The sequence below is a fragment of the Denticeps clupeoides genome, chromosome 3 (assembly GCF_900700375.1).
Source record: "Denticeps clupeoides chromosome 3, fDenClu1.1, whole genome shotgun sequence".
NCBI classification, from domain to species: domain Eukaryota; kingdom Metazoa; phylum Chordata; class Actinopteri; order Clupeiformes; family Denticipitidae; genus Denticeps; species Denticeps clupeoides.
The window spans coordinates 16,982,014-17,004,167 of record NC_041709.1 but is presented as its reverse complement, the minus strand read 5'-3'; the positions used below and the strand labels follow the sequence as shown (position 1 = coordinate 17,004,167).

Sequence of the window (22,154 nt, the reverse complement as noted above, 5' to 3'; positions counted from 1 at the left end):
AGGTGGGGACGACAGTGGGCACAACCACACGCTGTTGTCACGTAGAACATATGGTACTTGAACTGAGCAGAAACGCTGTGATTCCTGCTGAAGTGATGCTGTTTCCAGGACAAGACGCCCAGCCCTGGATACCCCGAAGACTGTTGAGCCCACAGTGTTATATAATGAAATTATGGATCACATGACGTACTGTGGGATGCTGTTTGTTTGGACTCCCAGAGCTGCATTCCTTTCCATCGTGGGTGTACTATAAAAGAAATTATTGGAGCATAATAATACACTAAAGAGGGACGTGCTAAGGGTTTGGCTGCCACCAGCCTGTATTGAGTGACAAATAAAGAAATAAACAAAATGGGACAAATAATTGAATTTTCATATATCCATAATGCCGTATAATTATTTTATGACTATTATTATATTTTTGGAAAGACTTTGGTTTGGAAAGGTACCGGGTATTACGTTGGTCTAGGTCTAGGATCCACAGCACCGGTTTAATGGTGCCGGGGACAAGGTCACCTTGAAACATATCCGTTCTTTTCGGGCTCGTCCGATCCTTCATCGTGCTGCATCTCCGTTCGGAATCGCTGAACTTGTCGTTTCTCGCAGTGCCCTGCAGTGAAATGAACTGGACCGCGGGGCAGCCTAACTTGCCGGGGGTTCTGTTGTCCAATGGGTGGCGGTGACGCTGCTGGTGCGCGGAAGCTGAGCTATTAACTGTTCTTCGTTTTATTCCACCGATATACAATCGCGGTTTAGTAAAGGCGGTTAACCTCAGATATCCTGGTTTTAACCCTACATTTCCACCCCCACCCCCCCCCGCTTCCCGACTTGACCTGAGCGACGCGACGCGCGGTCACGACGCATGACGTCACACGCATCCCCTCTCTCTCGCTCTCTCTCTCTCGGGAGTACCGCAGCAGCGTTACGTGACACAGCGTCCAGTCACGCACGCCACCGCCTCGTCCAATCAGCGGGCGGGCTGGGGGCTGGGCGCCGCCGCGGAGCTCCGCTCCCATCAGCCTCCGAGAAGCTGCAGGTCGCTGGCCCGCGGGAGAGACGCGTCGAGTTCGTTTTCTCTCTCGTGTTTTTTTTTTTTTCGTTGCTGTGCCGTGGACGACGTAGCGCGCCGGGAGTCTTGCTTTGCGGCCGTCGGCCCGCTGGAGAGAAATCAAGATGATAGCCGCCCAGCTTCTTGCGTACTACTTCACCGAGCTGAAGGATGACCAGAACAAGAAGGTGAGCGATGTCACCCGCAGGCCGCATCCTGCCTCTACTTTGTCGTTTCGGTCCAGCGTCTTAACGCGAACGCAGTAATCTGCACCGGGCGCGTGCGCGCGTGCGTGCGTGCGTGCGTGCGCGCGCGCGCGCGCGCGCGCGCTGACAGGTGTCAGGGAATTATGCGCCTACAGTCCAGGCTTCGTCAAATAAAATAATTTTTTAAAAAAGTCACTGATTACTGAATCACTTTTTTAAAAAATGGTATTAATTCTAAACTCCAGCACATTAAAGTAAATGTCGCGTACAAAGCGGAGTACCAATTTAAATCATGATTGCACATCATCTTTTCTCAAATTTCTGTGTGAGATCAAACGTCTCTGCTTGTTGGCCAGATCGATAAGTACCTGTACTCCATGCGCTTCTCGGACGAGACCCTCCTGGACATCATGTCGCGCTTCAGAAGGGAGCTGGGGAACGGCCTGGGCCACGACACCAACCCGACAGCCACGGTCAAGATGTTACCCACCTTCGTCAGGTCCATCCCTGATGGATCAGGTAGTTTTTTTTTTTTCTCCAAGTGATGGGAATGAGCCGTAGTACGACATGCTCACATTATTCCTGAAATCACGATGGCGCCACAATACAGTCATTTACCACAATACAGTCATATCATTTGTCATTTGTTTAACAAAATTTAGCTTTACATCTATATTGATACTGGACACAAGAGAATGGATTATTATAGGAAGCCTCAATATGTGGTTACCACATCAAATCTTGTCCCACCCCCAATCTTGTCTATTTTACTTGTCTAGCATTGCAAATCTAATTCACATTTTATAAGCCTTGTCTAGCAGCTCACAAAAATCTGCTGAGCTTTTTTTTCAGGCCCTGTTCCCTGTGCTCTACCTTTGTTTTGTGCATCCCCAGTGTTTAATGCACGCAGGTCAGATGGCATCTAGCTCCATTGTCCAGGATGGAAAGCCAACAGATGTCATTGCATGTTGTTTGTAGCATTGGGGCTAACATTTACTTGTTAACATTTTGAAATGTAGAATGCTTTACATATTTATACACATAAACTCCCAAGATGTTAGAATAACATGATTGTCAGTGGTATAAAATATCATTTTTGAACATTTTAAGTGTGTCATCAGTTAACAGATTTGATGCATCTGCTGAAGTATTCATAAAGAGGTGTTTTATTTTATGTATGCCAAGCATTTTGAAGAAGGCCAGTTTTGTTTAATTTAATTTTGTTGCAACTGTGTCTAGTTAATTACAAAATGATTTTCTATTAATCAATGACAAACTTGCATTAGTGAACAAAGCGACGATTGGAACCTGAGACTAATTGTTGCTGATAATGGGTCAGATATTCCGTTCGTTAATTGTCAGATGGCTGGACTTTTTTTTTTTTTTACAAAAACAAGGACATTTCTAAATGTAAGCATGTGGTTGTCGGTTGTAGTACACATTTAAATCTGAACTATAAGGCTGGTTAAAATCATTGCTTGCATTATTAATAGCACAACAGTACCCCCCCCCCATGGGTACTCAGACCACTTGAAACTATCAGAGAGGTCAAACTTAAAGCCATGGTTATATCACTGTCTTTCTATTTTTAACTGGGCCACAGTCAAACGCATTCCTGCAGAAGTGATCATTCACAGTGATTTTAAATGACTACATGCTTGTAATAATATGAATCTGAATCTGTTTGGTATGTCAGCTCCTCAGCCATGTTATATATATGTTTTATATATTTTATTGACAGAAAAGGGGGATTTCATAGCTCTGGACTTGGGTGGTTCGAGCTTTCGTATTCTTCGTGTGAAGGTGTCTCATGAGAAGAAGCAGACGGTGCAAATGGAGAGTCAGGTCTACGAGACCCCTGAGGACATTATTCATGGGAGTGGAACACAGGTACTTCATTTGTTTGCAGTTAAAGATGTGGTCATTATTTTTTGGTAAAATGCAATAAGAAATTGAATAACATTGTTGTATACTTTCTGTTTTTTTTGTTGTGTAGCTATTTGATCATGTCGCAGACTGCCTCGGGGACTTCATGGATAAACAGAAGATCAAGGACAAAAAACTTCCTGTTGGGTTCACTTTTTCATTCCCTTGTGCCCAAACCAAACTAGATGAGGTATGCAACCTGAGCTAGTCAAAATGTATCAGTGAGATGTGATCCTACTATCATTTCAAAGTCCTGAAGTATTGTCAAATGCTGAGGCCTTTTTTGCTTTGCATTTCCATTCATGGCCATCAGATAGGACATAAGGCCCCCGGAAACAGCATTTGGTGGAGTCATGACGGCATAATTTGATAGAACTTTTTCCTTTCAGGCTGTGTTACTGACATGGACAAAACGCTTTAAAGCAAGTGGAGTAGAAGGAATGGACGCTGTCAAGCTTTTAAACAAGGCTATCAAGAAACGAGGGGTATGTAGTTCTGCAGTGGGCAGCCATGACTGTGTGGGGACGGTACCTTTATCAAGGGGACCTCAGTGGCACATTGGCGGTTCGGTTCCGCAACCTTTCGGTTATGAGTCCACTTCCTTACCCAGCTTTTCCACAGTTGAGCTTTATTCCAATATAATAGCTATATAACATTAATGCTCCAATACTACACATCCATAACAAATGTGTGTGCAACTTAGAAAAGTGATATCATTTAGAGCAGGGGTCACCAACCCTGGCCCTGGAGGGCACTTGTCCAGCACATATTTGTATTTACCTTCATTTAGCACACCTGATTCAACTTCGGTACTCCTTATCACCCAGTTCTTCAGTGGAAGCAGATGTGATGGAACATTTAAAAAAGCTTAGCTGTGCAGGACTGGTGCCCTCCAGGACCAGAGTTGGTGAAGCCTGATGTATAGCCTAACTCTAAGTATGATGGGTTGAAAAGTGAACTTTTGTCTGAAAATCCAAGTGCAAGATGCATACATTGTTTGTAGCCTCTTCTGGTTCATCAGAAAAACATTTGTGAGTCTTATGCTTATACTAGTTTAGTAGACTTGATAAAAATAACTGTATGTTTTGAAATTGTAAGGACTATGATGCTGACATCATGGCTGTGGTCAATGACACCGTTGGGACAATGATGACCTGTGGCTTTGATGATCAGCGCTGTGAAGTTGGTATCATCATTGGTAGGTCTGTTTTTATCAAAGCAATCAAAAACTTCACATTAATCCCCACATGGTACATGCATGTTTAGATGTTTATTCATTATATGTAAAAATGTTTTTGAAATTTGAACATTTCAGCAGTTGCTTATAAATGATCCAGCAGTATGCAGTTAGTACAAAGAGATGTTTCATGTTTACATTTGCAGAACTGCCTGTATATGTTTAACAGAGCAATAGATCAGTAACTTTATGAATAATAATCTTGTTAAATGATTTAGAGCTGTAATCAGGCCCAGCATGAGCCTCACACAATCTGACCCAACTCGACGATGTGTCGGGAAATGTGCAGGTTTAAAACATAATCGCCAGCCTCGGTTTCACCTCCTCAGCATCCATTTTCGTATCTCATGCAATAATCATATTTTATAAAGCAAATTTACAACATGCAAAACACTTTTACCAATCAGTGAAACAAATTTACAAGCATCGAGTCATACGGAAAGGATAGGGAAGTTTGTGTTTGCTGATCGATCATTTACCACATTTACCAGCTCAACCCAACCTGTCCAATTTACAGCTCTAATATGATTCCATTGCTTTCTGTTTCGACCGAAACAAAGGCACAGGAACCAACGCTTGCTACATGGAGGAACTTCGCCACATTGACCTTGTTGAAGGTGACGAGGGCCGCATGTGTATCAACACAGAATGGGGGGCGTTTGGGGATGATGGCTCACTGGAAGACATTCGCACTGAGTTTGACAGGGAGATTGACCGCGGCTCCCTCAACCCTGGGAAACAGCTGTAAGTACAGTTTCAATTGATTTGACATTCAATTTATTCTGATCTATTGTTTAAACAGCAGCATAAAATACAATACTGCTTTGGCTATTTCTGATTGTGAATACGTGTGTGTGTGTGTGTGTATATGCATGTAAATGTGTGTAGGTTTGAGAAGATGGTGAGCGGAATGTACATGGGGGAGCTTGTGCGTCTGATCCTGGTGAAAATGGCAAAAGAAGGTCTGCTTTTCGAAGGCCGCATTACACCAGAGCTTCTAACAAAGGGGAAGATTGAAACCAAGCATGTCTCTGCTATTGAGAAGTAAGAATTCAAAATAGATTTTTTTCATTCTATTTCTGTTAGCATATAGATAATATTTAGAATTATATTTAGCTATAATAAATTAACCACTATTGCACTACTCTCTTAGTTTTGTAAATCAATCATCTTCAACATTATTTGTTGCCCCCAGTTCGTTTACTTGTGTATATTCAAGTCTTTTGTATTCACCATGTCAGGTATAAATGTAATATTTATCATTTCTAGGAGCAAAGAGGGCCTCACCAAATCCAAAGAGATCTTGACCCGGCTTGGGGTGGAGCCGTCACAGGAAGACTGTGTGGCTGTACAACATGTCTGCACCATTGTCTCCTTCCGCTCAGCCAACCTCATTGCTGCCACCTTGGGTGCTATCCTTAACCGCCTTAAAGACAACAAGGGTGTTCCCCGCCTGCGCACTACAGTGGGCATTGACGGCTCTCTCTACAAAATGCATCCACAGTGAGTTATGAAGGGCATATAAATGTCATCTCATTACAGTGGAGCATTGAAAACATTTTTGATCATCCGGGCTATTTTTTTTTTGTTGAAAAAGTGAAACATCTTGATGGAACACTCTCTGCCATATAGGTATGCCCGGCGCCTCCATAAGACCGTCCGACGTCTGGTGCCTGACTCAGACGTGCGCTTCTTGCTGTCGGAGAGTGGCAGCAGCAAGGGAGCTGCCATGGTCACAGCAGTGGCCTACCGCCTGGCCGACCAAACCCGGCAGATTGCACAAACGCTGGATGAGTTTCGCCTCAGCAAGGCCCAGCTGCTGGAGGTAAAAAAGAGGATGAGGGTGGAGATCGAGAACGGCCTGAAGAAGAAGACCCATGATACGGCCACTGTGAAGATGTTGCCCACCTTTGTGCGCAGCACCCCAGATGGGACAGGTGATATAAATAGGAAATAAATGTTATAATAAAGTTTTAGGTTTAGATTTAGGTGTAGACTTTTGGTTTTGATGTGGGTTTAAGATTAGGTTCATGATGAGGTGTTTGCATTAAGTGAAGATGCTTCCAACCATTACTGTTTACAGATATAAGTTTGGTTTGTGTTTGTAGATTAGACATTTTGTTTTAATTGAAATATTAGGGTTTGACTATGATTAGTCTAGTTTTAGAGTTATGTTGCAGAGTTAGATGTATGATTTACAGGTTGTCATTCTTTGTTTAATGTGCCTTTTGAAATCTAACTTCTCAGAGAATGGTGATTTCCTGGCTTTGGATCTTGGTGGGACAAATTTCAGAGTTTTGCTTGTGAGGATCCGCAGCGGGAAGAGGAGGAGTGTAGAGATGCACAATAAGATCTACGCCATTCCCATTGAGGTCATGCAGGGAACAGGAGAGGAGGTACTGCACCACAACACCATTGTGCAGTACTTGTATTATAAGAAAACTCAGACAATAGTCATGTTGTTTGCACGTGTCTCATCTATTTATTCATTTCAGCTTTTCGACCACATTGTGTATTGTATCTCGGACTTCTTGGACTACATGGGGATGAAAAATGCTCGGTTGCCCCTCGGCTTTACCTTCTCCTTCCCATGCAAGCAAACAAGCTTGGATGCGGTGAGGAAATATCAAAATTCTAATAACAGCATAAACACTGCCTACATTGGCTTGCTTAGTATAGCAGCATAATATGAATCATGTTCTAGAACCTTTTTCTGTAATTGCAGTATGGATATTTTTGCCTTTTAATTGACTTAGGGGATCCTTGTCAACTGGACTAAAGGTTTCAAAGCGACTGACTGTGAGGGGGAGGATGTGGTGGATCTTCTCAGAGAGGGTATCAAGAGGAAGGAGGTAGGAACAACAACAGAATTCTGTTCCATTACATTGCAGAAAGGTCATTGATTAGTGTAGAGGTTGTCATTTCTGAACGTTTGTGTTCATTTATTTATGTACTGTATATCCTTGTACATGAGTGGCTCTCATGCTTTCCAGCTATTGAGGATATTAACTCAACTACATTTAAACACATAGCTGCTGGAGGTATTATCAAAAAACTTCTAGTGTACTCTTCACCTAGATCTAGAACCTACCACATACCGCGTACCACAGTTTGAGAACCAAGTCTGTACACTAACAGTCTTTGGTGTTGAGTAAATCTGAATGCAATTTCTTACAATTTGTTTATTTTTTTCTTTTTTAAGGAATTTGACCTGGATGTCGTTGCTGTGGTAAATGACACTGTGGGGACAATGATGACCTGTGCCTATGAGGAGGCAACTTGTGAAGTTGGCTTAATTGCAGGTATCTGTCCTTCAATTTTAAATGACTGTTGCAGTTTGTACAAGTCAAGGCTTGTTTAATTTTTTATTTCTTCATACCAGTCAAAGCATCAAGATATACAGTTGGACATTTAAGATCATTGAATTGACTGAATGTGGCATGGGAAGAAAACTAAGCTTTCATTTTTGGTGTGCATTTTAGGCACAGGAAGCAATGCCTGTTACATGGAGGAGATGCGAAACATTGAGATGGTGGAAGGTGACAAAGGCCGCATGTGTGTAAATATGGAGTGGGGTGCCTTTGGTGACAATGGGTGCCTGGATGATATTCGTACAAAGTATGACCGTGCTGTTGATGAGAACTCACTTAATGAAGGCAAACAGAGGTGAGTTTGAATGTCTTACCTGCAAAATAAGGAGTAACTTTGTACTTGCTGAAACATTTCCATTATCTGAAGACTAAGAAGACTTCTCACATTAACCCACATTTATTGAATTACTACTTTTGAGTAAATACTGATGTAACTCATACTTTTCCTAATTCTCACTGACATATCTCCTTGGTCCATTTCAGTCTTGGTGGAACATTACTTAATTGAATTTAATTGACACACTGCAGCTGTTCCTTTATGTATGCCACAGTTAAACTTCTGTAAGATTGGGCACCGTCAATGCAACCAGAGACTGTACAATTTGTCTTGGTGCAGGTATGAGAAGATGTGCAGTGGAATGTACCTTGGAGAGATTGTACGAAACATCCTGATCGATTTGACAAAGCGAGGCTTCCTCTTTAGAGGTCAGATTTCTGAGACGCTGAAAACCCGTGGCATCTTTGAAACCAAGTTTCTCTCCCAGATTGAGAGGTACAGTATCACTTAAGAAAACAGCTTTGTGGGATTTATGTTCCTCATATCTAGCGGATATTTAACATGGCGCCTGTATTTCTGTAGTGATCGGTTGGCATTGCTGCAAGTGAGGGCCATCCTACAGCAGCTTGGGCTGGACAGCACGTGTGATGACAGTATTATCGTTAAAGAAGTGTGTGGCACAGTGTCCCGCCGAGCTGCACAGATATGCGGTGCAGGAATGGCTGCCGTCGTAGACAAGATCCGTGAGAACCGTGGACTGGACCACCTGGAGATCACTGTGGGGGTAGACGGCACACTCTACAAGCTCCATCCGCAGTGAGTAGAGGTTATTTTCTTTGCTTTAATGCCATCAAACACACCAATATTAAATAAATGATTTAATGTATCAATAAAGTGTTGTTGATTATTAATATTAGTATAATACAAAGTATTAACAGTTGTCCAACCAGCTGTAATTGCAACATGAAAGCTTGTTGCAAAATCTTATTTGGCCAAAACTATAGTTTTTCTATAAGCATATTCTGAGAACAAAATTCCCTGAGTTACAGTTTTAAAAATGGCTTTCAACATGGATCGCCCAGTCAGAGTGGTTTCATTCTAAAATGAAAGCTTGGTTTTCAGGCTTATTTAGTTTTTGCTCTTCCTTTTTTTTCTTTTCTTTTTTTTTTTGCAGTTTCTCCAGGATAATGCACCAGACCGTGAAAGAGCTTGCACCCAAGTGTGATGTCAACTTCCTGCTCTCTGAAGACGGCAGCGGTAAAGGCGCGGCCCTCATCACTGCTGTGGGCGTCCGCCAGAGGGAGCTAGAGCTTCAGCAGCAGAAATGAAGCCCCACAGCCTAGTTCTCCATGTTCACCTTTTATCCACTGCAAGGTTTTCACAGTAGCCGCAGTCAGACCTTCACCAACTCGCACTGCCAGAGAGAACAGAGTATTAACTTGCCAGAGAAAATGAATTTTTAAAAATTATTTATTGCACACTAAATATGTGGTTTAAGCAGCGTTTGTGAGTTTCCCCTTGGTATGGTTATTGTCCAGTATCTAAAGGCACCCTAGTTGTGAGATTTTTATGTGTGTGTGTGTGTATTGTGCCAGTTCCACCCTCTATTTTTCTAAATGGGGCTATAGCTATTAAATGAACCTATTTCTGTGGCAAACTGCTACTTTCATTCTTTAAACTGTGGAGTTCAGCTTTGAGATGGATCCTTTTTTTGGATCTCAATGTCATATGGCATTTAACCTCCTCTGAAAAGGCACTTTAAAGAAATAACGATGTAAACGCTCGGTGTAGTTGTTGTGTTTTAGTGGTTTTTAAGGAACTCTGTTTAGCTGAGAAACGTAATCAGCACGCCACTGAGAGGGATTTGAGCTGCTATGAGAGCGCATTCAGAGACTATCCATCAAGGGCTAGGTGTAACCGAAGGTGGACATCTTAAGATCAGAAACCAAAATGTAATTTCAGTCAACCAGTTGAAGGGCGAGTCCTTGTGAAACAATGCCTTCTTGCCTCGGTCAGCATTCTTGCCCTGTGCGCTGAGTAGGTGTGCACATCTCAGAATGTTTGCTCAGTGTGATCAACACCTTCAAATGCTAGTCGCAGTCTGAAAATACCCCTAAGCCAATAACAAATTTCTTAAAGTTTGTTTAAGAAATATCTAGTTTATGCAATCATGAGGAATAATTCAATGCTGGCATTAGCCTACCAAAGGGACACTATGACTTGTCCTAGTTCCAGTGTTAACCTGTTGCTAATTATGAGTGGATTTCGTGTGAGTGCTATGTTCCCCTGCTATGTTGTCTTAGTACCTAATGTCTTGGAAAAAACGTTGACTTTGTGTTTAGAAAATGAATTTCACATCAAATTACAGATGGATCAATTAAATATGGAATGTAAGAAACTGTCTTTTGTTGGCTTGCATCAATACAGACAGAATGGTTACTGGTCATCCTCCTTTTAAATTAGAACTAGACAAGATAATAGACTCAGGTGACTGGTTTTGTTCCTAGTGGACACAATCTTAGGCTTTTATACACTAATGTCACTAACATGCTGTAGGTGTCTTAATTGTGATTTGAAGTTTTCCTTCAAATTGATAAATAGAAAGTCCTTCTTAGTAAGCAATCTAACGTTCAGGATATTCTGGTTTCACCACAAATCAGTTATGCTGCTTTCAATCTGCCTGATGGTCTCCACATCTCTGTGACTGATCTGTCCCTCTCCTTCAGGATGTCGCCATCATATGGGCTGAGCTGTGAAAAATAAATTATTGCTGAAAAATATTAAACTGATTGTCGCCTTACATACCTGTGGTATACCAACATTTATTTGAATTTGAATATTTCACATACTGAAATGTTAAATGACAGTAACCTTTCTAATGTTGGTAAATATTGTCATGAAAACTTCCTCACTATCCAGAACTGCTTATTTCTAATCAGGCTTGTGGCTTCCAGAGCCCATCTTATGACATGGGGCCCAAAGCAAGGACTTACCCAGCCAGCCCAGTACAATATTTGCTTTATTAACATGAAGTATATTATTTTTTTGTGTGAAAATGTGCAGAAAACAATGTGAAGTATGATATTAAATATTGGCCTTTGTTGTACATATTCGGCACAATGAACAAATAAACCTTGTGGCACAAGGCATCACGGCACAGCAGTGCAGGAAAATGCTGTTTGGTCACCGGAAGTGACTGCAGGCCGCAAATGTGTCAACGTGATACAAATGGTTGCCAGGTGTGCTGCTGTCATGCAAAACAGATACTTTACCAACATGATTGATGGTGAAATGTATGGAGTCATAGAAATTGCCAAAACATCGGTGATGGGCTTTGGGTGCGCTTCTATTTTAACTTATTTTAATACATCAAAATGATCGCTCAACAGGTACATAAAATATGGCCTTAGAACTATATGGGATAAACAGTGTGTATAGCGTTAACACGTTCTTTTGACGTTCGTTTGGTTTGCTTTTCTCGTGGATCTAATTTAAACTCTTTATAACGTTCTAGCATTTCAGATTAAACACACGCGCTTATTTTTTTAAAATCTATGGCAAGCTGAAAAATCTTCCTAAACCTGGCAACATTTGAGTCTCTATTTACCCACCATCTCTGGCAGGCAGCAATGGAAGCGAGAGAGCTAAGTCGTAAGAGAACCGCAGAGAAAATTAGCATGTGAAATACAGATATGACACTTGTATAGAGTCGATGCAGTGGCGGATCTGCTGCGCTTACGCTACAAAAATGAAAACAAAACGTGTTCTCGCGTGGAACGTTTGTTAGCGTGCTGATGATAAGTTAGCCACCTAGCTAAAATATGCTAGTTATCGTAAGCTAACTCTGTCACGGCCGTGGAGGGTCTGAGCTGTCAAATTTTGTTCGTTGCGCTTTTTATAAACAATACTGCTAAGTCCCAATGCCATATATTTCTATGTTTATGGTGATGTACGAGGGTAGTGCATTTCACCAGCTAACTCTCGTAGCCAGGTGCTAAGCTAGGCGACAGTTTTTTTTTTTCCTTTTTTTCTTTTTTTCTTCTTTGTTGGTTTAAAAAGTGGGGTTTTGGCCCAGTAAGCTTATTAGCATTAGCCGGGTTACTTCAGCTTCCAGGAGTAGAGAATGACATGTTGTGCAAATTTTTTTTTTGTCCGCTCCATGTCGATATTATCGACAATCCTGCACTCTAGCTAAGGTCTACGTGTAGCAAATCAGCTTTTAAGAGCATTTCTGTTTAGACTACATTAAAATCGTTACCTGTGCTCCAGTTATGTTGGAACCTGAGCTTTTTTGAATGGGTATTTACGTGTTGTCATGTACAGTTAAAGCAGGTTCTTTGGTTACTTTGGGTGATAGTAGCACATATTAGTACCAGCGCACGTTCACAGGTTATAGTTAAACAAGCTGTGCTTCAGGGCAGACCTGGTTGACCCCGGCCCTCCACACGTGACCCTAAACATGACCTCTGGTGCTGAGACAGTGCACTACATTCACCTCCACAACTCCAGCCAGTCAGTGCTGGAGGCCCTGCGCTCGCAGCGGCGAGAAGGTCTCTTCTGCGACGTCACAGTGCGAATCCACGACGCCTCCCTGCGGGCGCACGCCTGTGTGCTGGCCGCAGGCAGCCCCTTCTTCCAGGACAAGCTGCTCTTGGGCCACTCAGAGATTTCAGTACCTCCATTAGTGCCAGCGGAGACGGTCAAGCAGCTGGTCGACTTCATGTACAGTGGTTCTCTCGTGGTGCTCCAGTCGCAGGCACTCTGCATCCTCACCGCCGCCAGCATCCTGCAGATTAAGACGGTCATCGACGAGTGCACGCAGATCATCTCTCAGAAGAGAGTCGGGGCCGCCGGGGCTGGCGCCGGTGGAGGTGGTGGCAGTGCGGGCAGTGGGGTTGCCCTGCCAGGTAGTGGAGTCCTACCCAAACAGGAGGAAAGGGGACGGAACAAAAGCAGAGATGGTGTCAGCAACGGCGCCAGCAGCAGCTGCTTCCAGGGCTTTTCCAACTTTACTATGGGCGACTGTGCTGCTGCCGCCGGCAGCCTCAGTGCTAACATGGCCAGCGCTGTTGTCGGCACTCCCAATCAGGGAGGACCAGGTTCCTTGGATGCTCCCAACAACCTGGGGCTGATCTCGCTTGGTGACATAGGACCTGGACCCATGTGCAGGGGTGATGGTTTGGCTTCTGTGGCAGCTGCAGCGTCCTCTCTGTTGAAGTCCGGATCGAGCTGTGTGCAAGATATCAGGTACCTACTTATTACCATTATGATAACTATCAATTACGTTAGTAGCATACCAATACATTGTTCCAAACTGTTTTCTCCAGTATGCCCACCCCAAATGCACATTATCATCTTTTCCTGTCCTCTACATCTCTGCTCAGGATGAAATTATTTGTTATATTAAAATAACAGTTAACTTTATGTGTTTTACGTGTATTAGTAGTGTCTGTATCATTAAAACGAAATGGCCGTCCCTGCAACATGGAACGTCGTTTAACAACTTCCGGTGCTTTCAACACACTTTCACACACCCACTTGCCCCAATGGCTCCACATCCCACACTTTGGGAAGAACAATATTACTAATTAGCTGTGAATTGACATAAAAAGTAAAAAAAGGGACTTGATTAGATTGTTGTAGTGCACTTAACTTCAGCTCAGCCATGGGAATAGCAGTTCAGGGGTATCTCGTGTCGTCAGCAGGGATGGCCTCCGCAGTAGCGTTTCGGATCTTGGCTCCGTCGGCGAAGAGCTTGTGGTGGGGATGGATCGATACAGTGAGGATGAGGACATGGAGGAACAAGACCGGGGACGAGATGGCGATGTGGAACGAGGAGCGAGCCATAGCCGTAAACAAAGGCAGCCAATCCGGTTACAGGTAAGCATTGCCATGACGCTGTTAGGACCGTAACATACAGTGAAATCAACAGTATTTTAAAGACACCATTTAACTCTTGTCTGAAAAAAATGTTGGGTGTGAAAAGTTGAATAAATGCCCCTGCTGTAATAAATACGTCTTAACTAACTTTCCCTCTGACAGGTTCTTGGAGGAGAGGAAGTAGTGGTGAAAGACGAGGGTGTGCAGGATGCAGATGGCGCTTTGTTTGGGCTGGCAGAGGGCCGACAGGAACATGAGAGCCAGGAGCAGATGTCGTATGAGCAGGTGACCATGGTGGCTGATTTATTGGAGCATTTAACCATCTTCTTGTCCACTCGTATTAAATAAAGCAAAACATGTATATTTTATACAGTTCCTAAGCTGCTATGTCAAAGAACCTACCCTTTTTTGTGCTTTACTTAGCAGATGCTTTTATCCGCAGCGACTTATAAGAGGAAGACACCAGCAATTCTCATAGATTTTGAGTTTCAAAACTAAGAGCCCTGACTTGTAAAGAACAGAACATGATAGGGATTTGTTAAGGGCTAGACTAATTGGGTCTGTCAGGAAGACAGACCATTTATTATTGTGCTATGAATGGCAAAAAAGAATATGTCTTACGTTAAAGACCGCCACGCGAAGACCGTCAAACTTAAAGAAACAACGGATTTGTAAAATAAAACTTCTTTGAAGTGATACTGCAGTACCACAGTAAAGAAGCCCCATTTTACAAATCCCATGCCCGCAGCTGTGACCAATGCCTGGACAGAACCATCAAAATTTCCCCTGGAATTTTGGCTTCTAGTTATTTTTTTTTTTTTGTGAGTGTGTGCGTGTGTTAGACTCGTTTGAAATACTTTTTAAACAAGTGGGTTTTCAAATGCTTCTTAAGTGGTGATAGTCTAGTTGAATGGAGCAGGGCAAGTTGTTCCACCAGCCAGGGACAAACAAAGGAGAATAGAGATGACTAGGATCGGAGACGCTGTGAAGAGGGAATTTTTAGTCTCATTTTGTTTGCAGATCTAAGAGGGCGTGCAGGAGTGTAGCTAGGTGGTATTGTATTGATATAGGAGGGTGCAGTTCCATTTACAGCCCTGTAGGCGAGCAAGGATTTAAACTCAATGCGAGCAGCTACCGGGAGCCAGTGGAGAGAGGTGAGAAGAGGCGTGACATGGGTGTGTTTTGGCTGATTGAAGATGAGGCGGGCTGCCACATTTTGAACCATCTGAAGTGGTTTTATGGTGACTGCAGAAGCTCTAGTCAGGAGAGAGTTACAATAGTCGAGTTTAGAGATGACCATTCCCCAGACCTAACCATCATTGACTTCCTCTCTTACAGGAGAGGGTTTTCTATGAGGAGCCATCCGTGTTTCCTGAAAGCTTCTGGCCTCAAGCAGATACATCTCAGTCCCTGACGTTCAACCCTAGAGGCAGAGTGAACAAACCACTGTCTCCCCCACCTTCAACACAGTCAATCAACAATCAGGTTTGTCTCCAGTTTTATGTATACAACTAAATCTGTGCAGTGTCTGAATTTGCAAAAAGTATGCAATTTTATTTATTTACGAAATTCAATTTATTTCGTGTATTAAGTGACAGTATTGGGAAAATAACTTTTGCAGTGCAAGATGCGTTTCGCTGCATGTTGTACTGGTATAACTATGTATGTGATGAATAAATCTTGAATCAGTGATGTCTCTTATTTAATAAAATATTGCATTTTGAAAGTAAGTTTTTGTGTGTTTCAACTAATGAAACATTAGTTATTTTATGTGAGTTTCTATTGATTTATTATATTGCAATGGCATATTTCAATAATGAACTCCGTAATTGCAATATTAGTTTTTCCCGACGTGCAGCCCTAAAAGAGCCAAAAAGAGTTCAGACTTTGCACAAATTGCACAAATCAGCTTTACCATGTCTGTGTTACCTGAGTGCAGACTTCATACTACAGTAACTATCAACTTCGTAGGTCCCTGCTAGCTGGTTAAATAGCTAACTTCAGTTTATATGTCTGCAGCAAAATACACTGACGTCAGTTATATATTGTATATATTTGGTTGTTTACTTCATTATTCTATACATTATTTACATTTGTTATGCCCTGTAAACATTAATATGCATAATGCTCACATATAGATGTATTTTTTCCTCTCACCCCAGCTGCTTTTCCAGTATCCAGCGAGCCAGGCTCAGTCTTCATCCTTCTTTGTTGGTGGACCAATGGTGATGGACAGCATGGCTGGGGCAGACGCCAGTCAGCAAACCCAGCCAGCAGCACCACCGACTCCTGCTCCTTTGAGCACACCCGGAGCCTGCACAACGGGACCTTCCCCATCATCCCAGACGGGGTCTGAGACATCTTTTGACTGCACCCACTGCGGCAAGTCCTTGCGCTCCAGGAAAAACTACAGCAAGCATATGTTCATACACTCTGGTATGTTGCACTCTGATCAGTAGTGACATTTACATTTACAGCATTTATCCAGAGCGACTTACAATCAGTAGTTACAGGGACAGTCCCCCCCTGGAGCAACTTAGGGTTAAGTGTCTTGCTCAGGGACACAGTAATAGTAAGTGGGATTTGAACCTGGGTCTTCTGGTTCATAGGCAAGTGTGTTACCCACTAGGCTACTACCACGCTGATAAATGCCATACATGTAAATTAGATTTCAGTATCTATTAATTGTGTAAGTTAAAAAAAAAATTATAGCTGATTATTAATATAATTAGCAGTAAATAATACAAAATAGTCATAGTATCAAAATTGTGAGTTTTCTTATATTTTAGGTCAACTTATATGGGTCAACTTTGTGACAATATGATAAGTTTACATTTCTGTAGTCCGTGGTCAGCGGTATGTTTGTCTTTCAGGCCAAAAGCCGCACCAGTGCAGCATCTGCTGGCGCTCCTTCTCATTGCGTGACTACCTCCTGAAGCACATGGTGGTACACACAGGCGTGCGGGCCTTTCAGTGCGCCGTCTGCGCCAAGCGCTTCACACAGAAGAGCTCCCTCAATGTGCACATGCGCACTCACCGCGTGGAGCGCACCTTCTCCTGCCCAGTGTGCAACCGTGCCTTCACTCATCGTACCCTCTTGGAGCGGCATGCCTTACAGCACGCCCACGGGCCACCTCCCCCTCCCAAACCACCTGGCAGCAACCCTGGGATAGGTGGCGGCAGCGTACCTGGCCACGGCTCATCTACCTGAGAAAGACATTTCACTCGGCGTGATCTTGACGCCAATGCCACTAGAGATTGGCATTGGGGGGGCTTTGCACGGTAGGGAATCTTTCAAGTTTAAAACACACCTGATTGCATGGGAATATTTACTTTGGGGACGTTTTTGAATGACATACCATTACATACCTCAACTCATGAAGAAACTGAAAAACAAAGAACACCTCTTTAATGTGAAATTGTTCCTCAATTTCAAATAAGATGTCTGTATTGTGTAAGTGTTACTGTTTTTTACTGTTTACTTTGCAAAGCTAGCCTACCTTTCATTGAGTCAGGTATTCCCATGCGTCATCATGTGGTTTTAAACTACAGCCACAAAAAAAAATCTATATATTGCTTTTGTCGGTAGTTTGTCAGTGAATTATATCTACTTATAAAATGCTATTTTAACATTTTGTAATTATTTACAATGTCCATGATGGGAATTGGTTTAAAAAAAAAAAAAAAAAAGAAGAAAAAAAAAGAAGAGAGAAATCAGTGTTGATATTTGTTGTAGCGTGTGCCTGGTGTCATGCTGGTAGATATCTGTGATGTGAATGGTACTTAATTGAGAGAATTATCCCAATGCCCAGTCATGCTATCATATGCTGACACATTTTCTGTGGACTCTTGCAGCCACGCTGAAAAGCAACCTTTTTTAAATGTGCAGTTGCTAGGAATCAGCCCCAAGATACTGATAAGACGCAGGTATACCTTTTGGGCATTCGTTCAGTTTTTAATCTGCTTAATGCTTGTTGTTGCTCTTTCCCCTCTTTATGTCCTTTTGCAGTGTGGCCACTGCTGAGCCTATTTTGTACAGACATGGTAGAGGGGTCAATATTGCAGTTCTGGAGTTTATACTTAACAGTTGCATGTGGTTTTTAAGTTAGTTTTCTGTATTTGGTGCTTACAGACAGGTCCAAATCTGCTTCATGGTTCTGGATTGTTCTGAAGTATTTTTTAATGTACCTAATTTACATAATTCATAAGCCTTTTCACAAGATGACGCCAATAGCTACAGTTGTGATATTTAGATCTTATTTAATCTTAGTGACTAAACAGAGTAAAGTGGGCACTCTGTTTTGAACGTCCATTGCATGCCAAACTGTACAGATTGGTCCACCTTTGTGTGGCTGGACACACTTATGCCTTTTTCTTTCTACAGAAAGCTGTGTGTTTTAGTGGCAGCGTTAGATGCTTTTGTGTTCATCATTTAGGATATACATTGTGAACGTGATTGTGCATCTTAAAGCACTTGGGTTTACTGAATAATTGCACAACTTCGCTTTGTTCATATAGTCATGTTAGTTTTAGCACTCTATATGCATTTTCGGACTAAATATGCTTTGAAAAGCCGTTTCAGACCTCACCGACTAAGATTTATATTTTCAGTAGTTAGGGATGAGTGTTTTCTCAGTACCATGTGCAGTACAGTGCAAGACATATGCAGTCTTTTAAACTCACCTTGCATCGTTATATATACCTCAGCAATACACTGTCGTTTTTTTGTTGTTGTTTTTTCTTAAGGAAATGAAAAATTGGTCAATTTTTAAACTACACATATAAATCTCAAATTACTCATCATTACTCCCAGTCTATGTAGTATTTCACACAGACTAGTACAGCTCTTGTGATCTGGGGGTAGAGCTTCCGATGGCGACGCAGCCTTCCAGCCGGACTTTGCAGCGCTCTGTTGCAGGTAATTTATCTGAGTGCTGGAGCTCAGTTTACTCAAGCACAAGCCTACTCAAGACAACAATTCCCGGCTGCAGTCAGTCACGCAGTAGTTCTTGATGAAGATAAGTCCAGGAAATCCAGATTAGCACCGTTGTCACAGCATGTACACATCCGCTGCAGTCACTGCTGGATGTGTTCTGCTTTTCAGTTCTTATTTTTCCTCATAACAAGCATTAGCCTACCTATGACTCTGTTAATGAACACAAAACATAAGCTCTATGATAAATGTTTTGGTGGTGGGCACATCAGTTGAAAAAATACATAGTTTATTTTTTTTTTCCATTATTATTTTATTAAAGGGGAATGTTCTGCTAAGCCAGTAATGATGACACTTTAAACTTAGCATTTATAAAGATTTAATCATAATCTAATAATTTCTCAGAAATGTAAGCACATTAATGAATGTCAGCTGCATGTGACCAATATACAGACCAGCAGACCCGATTTCAGCCAAAGGAAGAGAGATGGAGTCTCAAGTCAGTTTTAATGAAAAATGTAAATCACCGATTTATGGCAACACGTTCACGTTGCATTGATATAATACATGAATTATGAGGTGTGTTGTGGGCCGTAAACAATTGTGTCTGAATGACTGAAATTGACTTGAGTCCCCATGTCTGGTAAGCAGCTAGCTATTGCTTAGCTATAAAGGCCAGAACTACCTCATTAATATTCATTAATATCCCTGCAGTTATAGAATAATGTAGATACAATGTAACATTTCTGCCACACAACTTCTGTAGATTTGATATTATCCTTTGACTACTTGGTCAAAGTTAGTTAATCCATAAATGATATAAGATGATATTTAATCAAGTTGAATCATTCTACCATGCTGATTGAGTTTAATCAAGTGTGCAGAATTCCACAAAACTTAAGACATACTAAAAATGATCTGAGTGACAATATTCAAGAGGTGCTTGGTGTGGTGAAACCACTCATTATGGTGCAGAGCTGTGTTGCACCTCAGTACTCTCTCCCATTTAAATAAATTAGGAAATCACAGAATGTAAAAAAAAAATAATAATTGTCCATGAGAAGCCATTGAAACATGAACTTGACATTGAGTCAAAACTCAAAAATGATTATATAGAATTTTGATGGCACTTTATTTAAAGAACCTTGTCACAGAGAGACTTTACAGGTATGCATATGTTTATTAGTTAGGGTTATAGCATTCATAACTAAGCAGAGTGTTAATTTGTTCCATTCTCAATGTACCTGTTAATGTTCCGACCTTGACATGTTTCAGTGAATTCCTGGGTCCTGCACCAATCACGCAGTGTGCCTATACGACCATCAATACCTTCGAAAGGTTCGCTCGTAGCCTGTTACTCGGCTAAAGAAGAAAAATGCAACTCATTAGGTCCCCACAATAACAGTCCCCACAGTGCGATCAGTCTCAATTTTTCCCTTTTTAGCACAGCTTCAGAAAATGATGTGACTGCGAGTTTAAACTACCTTTCAGAAGAGTGCAAGCCATATTGAGAAATTCACTGCAGAAACATGATGGCCATCACAGAGCACTTACTTGCATTCATAGGCATATTCATAACAGTAACCTGAAAGCGTTACGACCTCTTTACCTTAAGGTTTAACTTGGATATTTAAGCGTACTCATGACGTGCTTGTCCTTGTGCAGTTTTCATCATTCGCATTTCAATTTATGTAGTAAGAGTCTGGCAGATTCAGTAACAACAGATCAGTTCGTGCTTTTGACTGGCTTATAACAAAGTGTTCAGCCTAATTTGCATAGAACGTCCTCCTCTCTAGTAGCAGGAGGACTGCAAGAGGACATCAACTCAAGGTGAAAAACCATGCGTGGAGCTGGATTTATTCAGTGGCTTTCAGAAGTACATTAAACAGTCCGGGAGAGTCCGTTTAAGGGAATTTAATGAATACAAAGAAAAAAGGCACGTGGGCCAAAAACAGGGAAGAACGTAAACAAACCCAAAGGCATGCTGCATAAAGCCAGGAGGAAATAAACGCAAACAGGAAGTAAGGCAGTCTCTCCACGTGAATAAAGCAGCCCAGTTCTGTAGCCGTTGTCCTCTTTTAAGCAGCCCTGGTCAGTCAGGCTGGATTGGTCGATCGCATCTGAACCCAATCAGGTATCTGATGGCACCGGCTGCATGCGCCCACCCCCTGGGCGTCACAATCCTGGTCACAAAGGAGACGGATGACTATTTTAATCTTTCATTTAGTGATTCACACGGCTTTGGGACTAATGTCTCTTTTGCTAGACAAAATAATGGGGGCCTCCTTTAAAAGTGAACGCCATTAAATAAATTCAGCTCTTATTGAGACAATCACTTAACATGCCACAATGGTCACCAACACCAGCCTGTCAACACTGGCACTGGAAATGATGTGGTTTGTGTGAAAGGAAGTTCCTCAATGTGCTCAGTTTTCTGTCGTTACTCTGCCTTTGAGCATTTGATGGCTCAGATAGACCCTTACCTGCATACAAAAAGTCCCAGATTATTTAAGGGTCTTTTTTTATTAATTGAAAATGCAATGTTTCTAATGCGAATTACGTGAATTTGAAATATATTTACAAGCAATATTTCGGTGTAATTTTAAAAACCTGATTGTTTATTCAAACAGTTTAGTGTTATTAACGCTTGTGTTTGCAGTTAACTGATTTGCATTTGGATGAACCGAAACTGAAACTTTAAGGGAAACACAGTACTTGTTTACTATGAATAATTTGCTCTTACAGTGTAAGGACTTCCTATGTTATTGCAGATGTTTAATGTATGTGTATTCTTACGTATTACTGCTTTTTCTTTTGCATCAAAGGTATAAATGTACGTTGATCACCTTTCTTCAGACTAACAGCTCATGTATTTTCAGAATGTCATCTTTTTTAAATGATTTTTTACTTTTTTTTTTTTTTTTTTTTTGTGGTCCTGGTCTGTTTTTAAAATATCCTCCATTAAACAATGTACTATTTCTTGAGCCGGTGTCTTGAAATGGTCCTTTCACTGTGTGTGCCACCTTTTCACTCCCAGGAAGTGGTGGTTTAGAGGTTATGGGAGAGAATCCTGACCCGCGAAGGTTCCACTGAGGTACCCTTGAGCAACACACTGCTCCCCAGGCACCTTTTGTGGCTGCCCACTGCTCACTAAGGGTTATGGTTAAATGCAAAGGACGCATTTTGTTGTGTCACCATGTGCTCTGCTTGCTGTGTATCACATTGGCAAAACCACCTTCTTTAAAGGACCATGTTTAAAAAAAAAAAAAATAGGCT

General features: G+C 41.9%; 2 protein-coding genes across 3 annotated transcripts; both read left to right on the top strand.

The window, feature by feature from the left end:
• The first annotated feature begins 1,076 nt into the window (after window positions 1–1,076).
• On the top strand, window positions 1,077–10,504 carry LOC114785263 (hexokinase-1). Its single transcript, XM_028971245.1, has 18 exons — window positions 1,077–1,236; window positions 1,611–1,773; window positions 2,996–3,144; window positions 3,251–3,370; window positions 3,570–3,665; window positions 4,279–4,378; window positions 4,978–5,161; window positions 5,306–5,461; window positions 5,687–5,920; window positions 6,050–6,354; window positions 6,665–6,813; window positions 6,913–7,032; window positions 7,174–7,269; window positions 7,620–7,719; window positions 7,900–8,083; window positions 8,405–8,560; window positions 8,648–8,881; window positions 9,240–10,504. Exons 1-18 carry the CDS (start codon window positions 1,174–1,176, stop codon window positions 9,391–9,393), a joined length of 2,763 nt encoding a protein of 920 aa, XP_028827078.1. The 5' UTR covers window positions 1,077–1,173; the 3' UTR covers window positions 9,394–10,504.
• Window positions 10,505–11,660: 1,156 nt separating this feature from the next.
• Window positions 11,661–21,780, top strand: zbtb45 (zinc finger and BTB domain containing 45). Of its 2 annotated transcripts, none has more exons than XM_028974814.1 (6): window positions 11,661–13,312; window positions 13,771–13,945; window positions 14,108–14,230; window positions 15,284–15,430; window positions 16,108–16,381; window positions 16,819–21,780. In XM_028974814.1, the coding sequence occupies exons 1-6, from the start codon at window positions 12,525–12,527 to the stop codon at window positions 17,154–17,156; spliced, it is 1,845 nt and encodes a 614-aa protein (XP_028830647.1). In that variant the 5' UTR covers window positions 11,661–12,524; the 3' UTR covers window positions 17,157–21,780. The 2 variants fall into 2 exon arrangements, with proteins under 2 accessions (XP_028830647.1, XP_028830646.1); XM_028974813.1 differs by having other exon boundaries at window positions 13,768–13,945.
• The last annotated feature ends 374 nt before the right edge of the window (window positions 21,781–22,154 follow it).

Excerpts from the sequence above, each read along its gene's own strand:
- LOC114785263 (XM_028971245.1), top strand. The coding sequence starts at position 1,174 with ATGATAGCCGCCCAGCTTCTTGCGTACTACTTCACCGAGCTGAAGGAT. Across the intron at positions 1,237-1,610 it reads AGGATGACCAGAACAAGAAG|ATCGATAAGTACCTGTACTC; the intron begins GTGAGCGATGTC and ends CTTGTTGGCCAG. Across the intron at positions 3,666-4,278 it reads AGGCTATCAAGAAACGAGGG|GACTATGATGCTGACATCAT; the intron begins GTATGTAGTTCT and ends TGAAATTGTAAG.
- zbtb45 (XM_028974813.1), top strand. The coding sequence starts at position 12,525 with ATGACCTCTGGTGCTGAGACAGTGCACTACATTCACCTCCACAACTCC. Across the intron at positions 13,946-14,107 it reads GGCAGCCAATCCGGTTACAG|GTTCTTGGAGGAGAGGAAGT; the intron begins GTAAGCATTGCC and ends TCCCTCTGACAG. Across the intron at positions 15,431-16,107 it reads CACAGTCAATCAACAATCAG|CTGCTTTTCCAGTATCCAGC; the intron begins GTTTGTCTCCAG and ends CTCTCACCCCAG.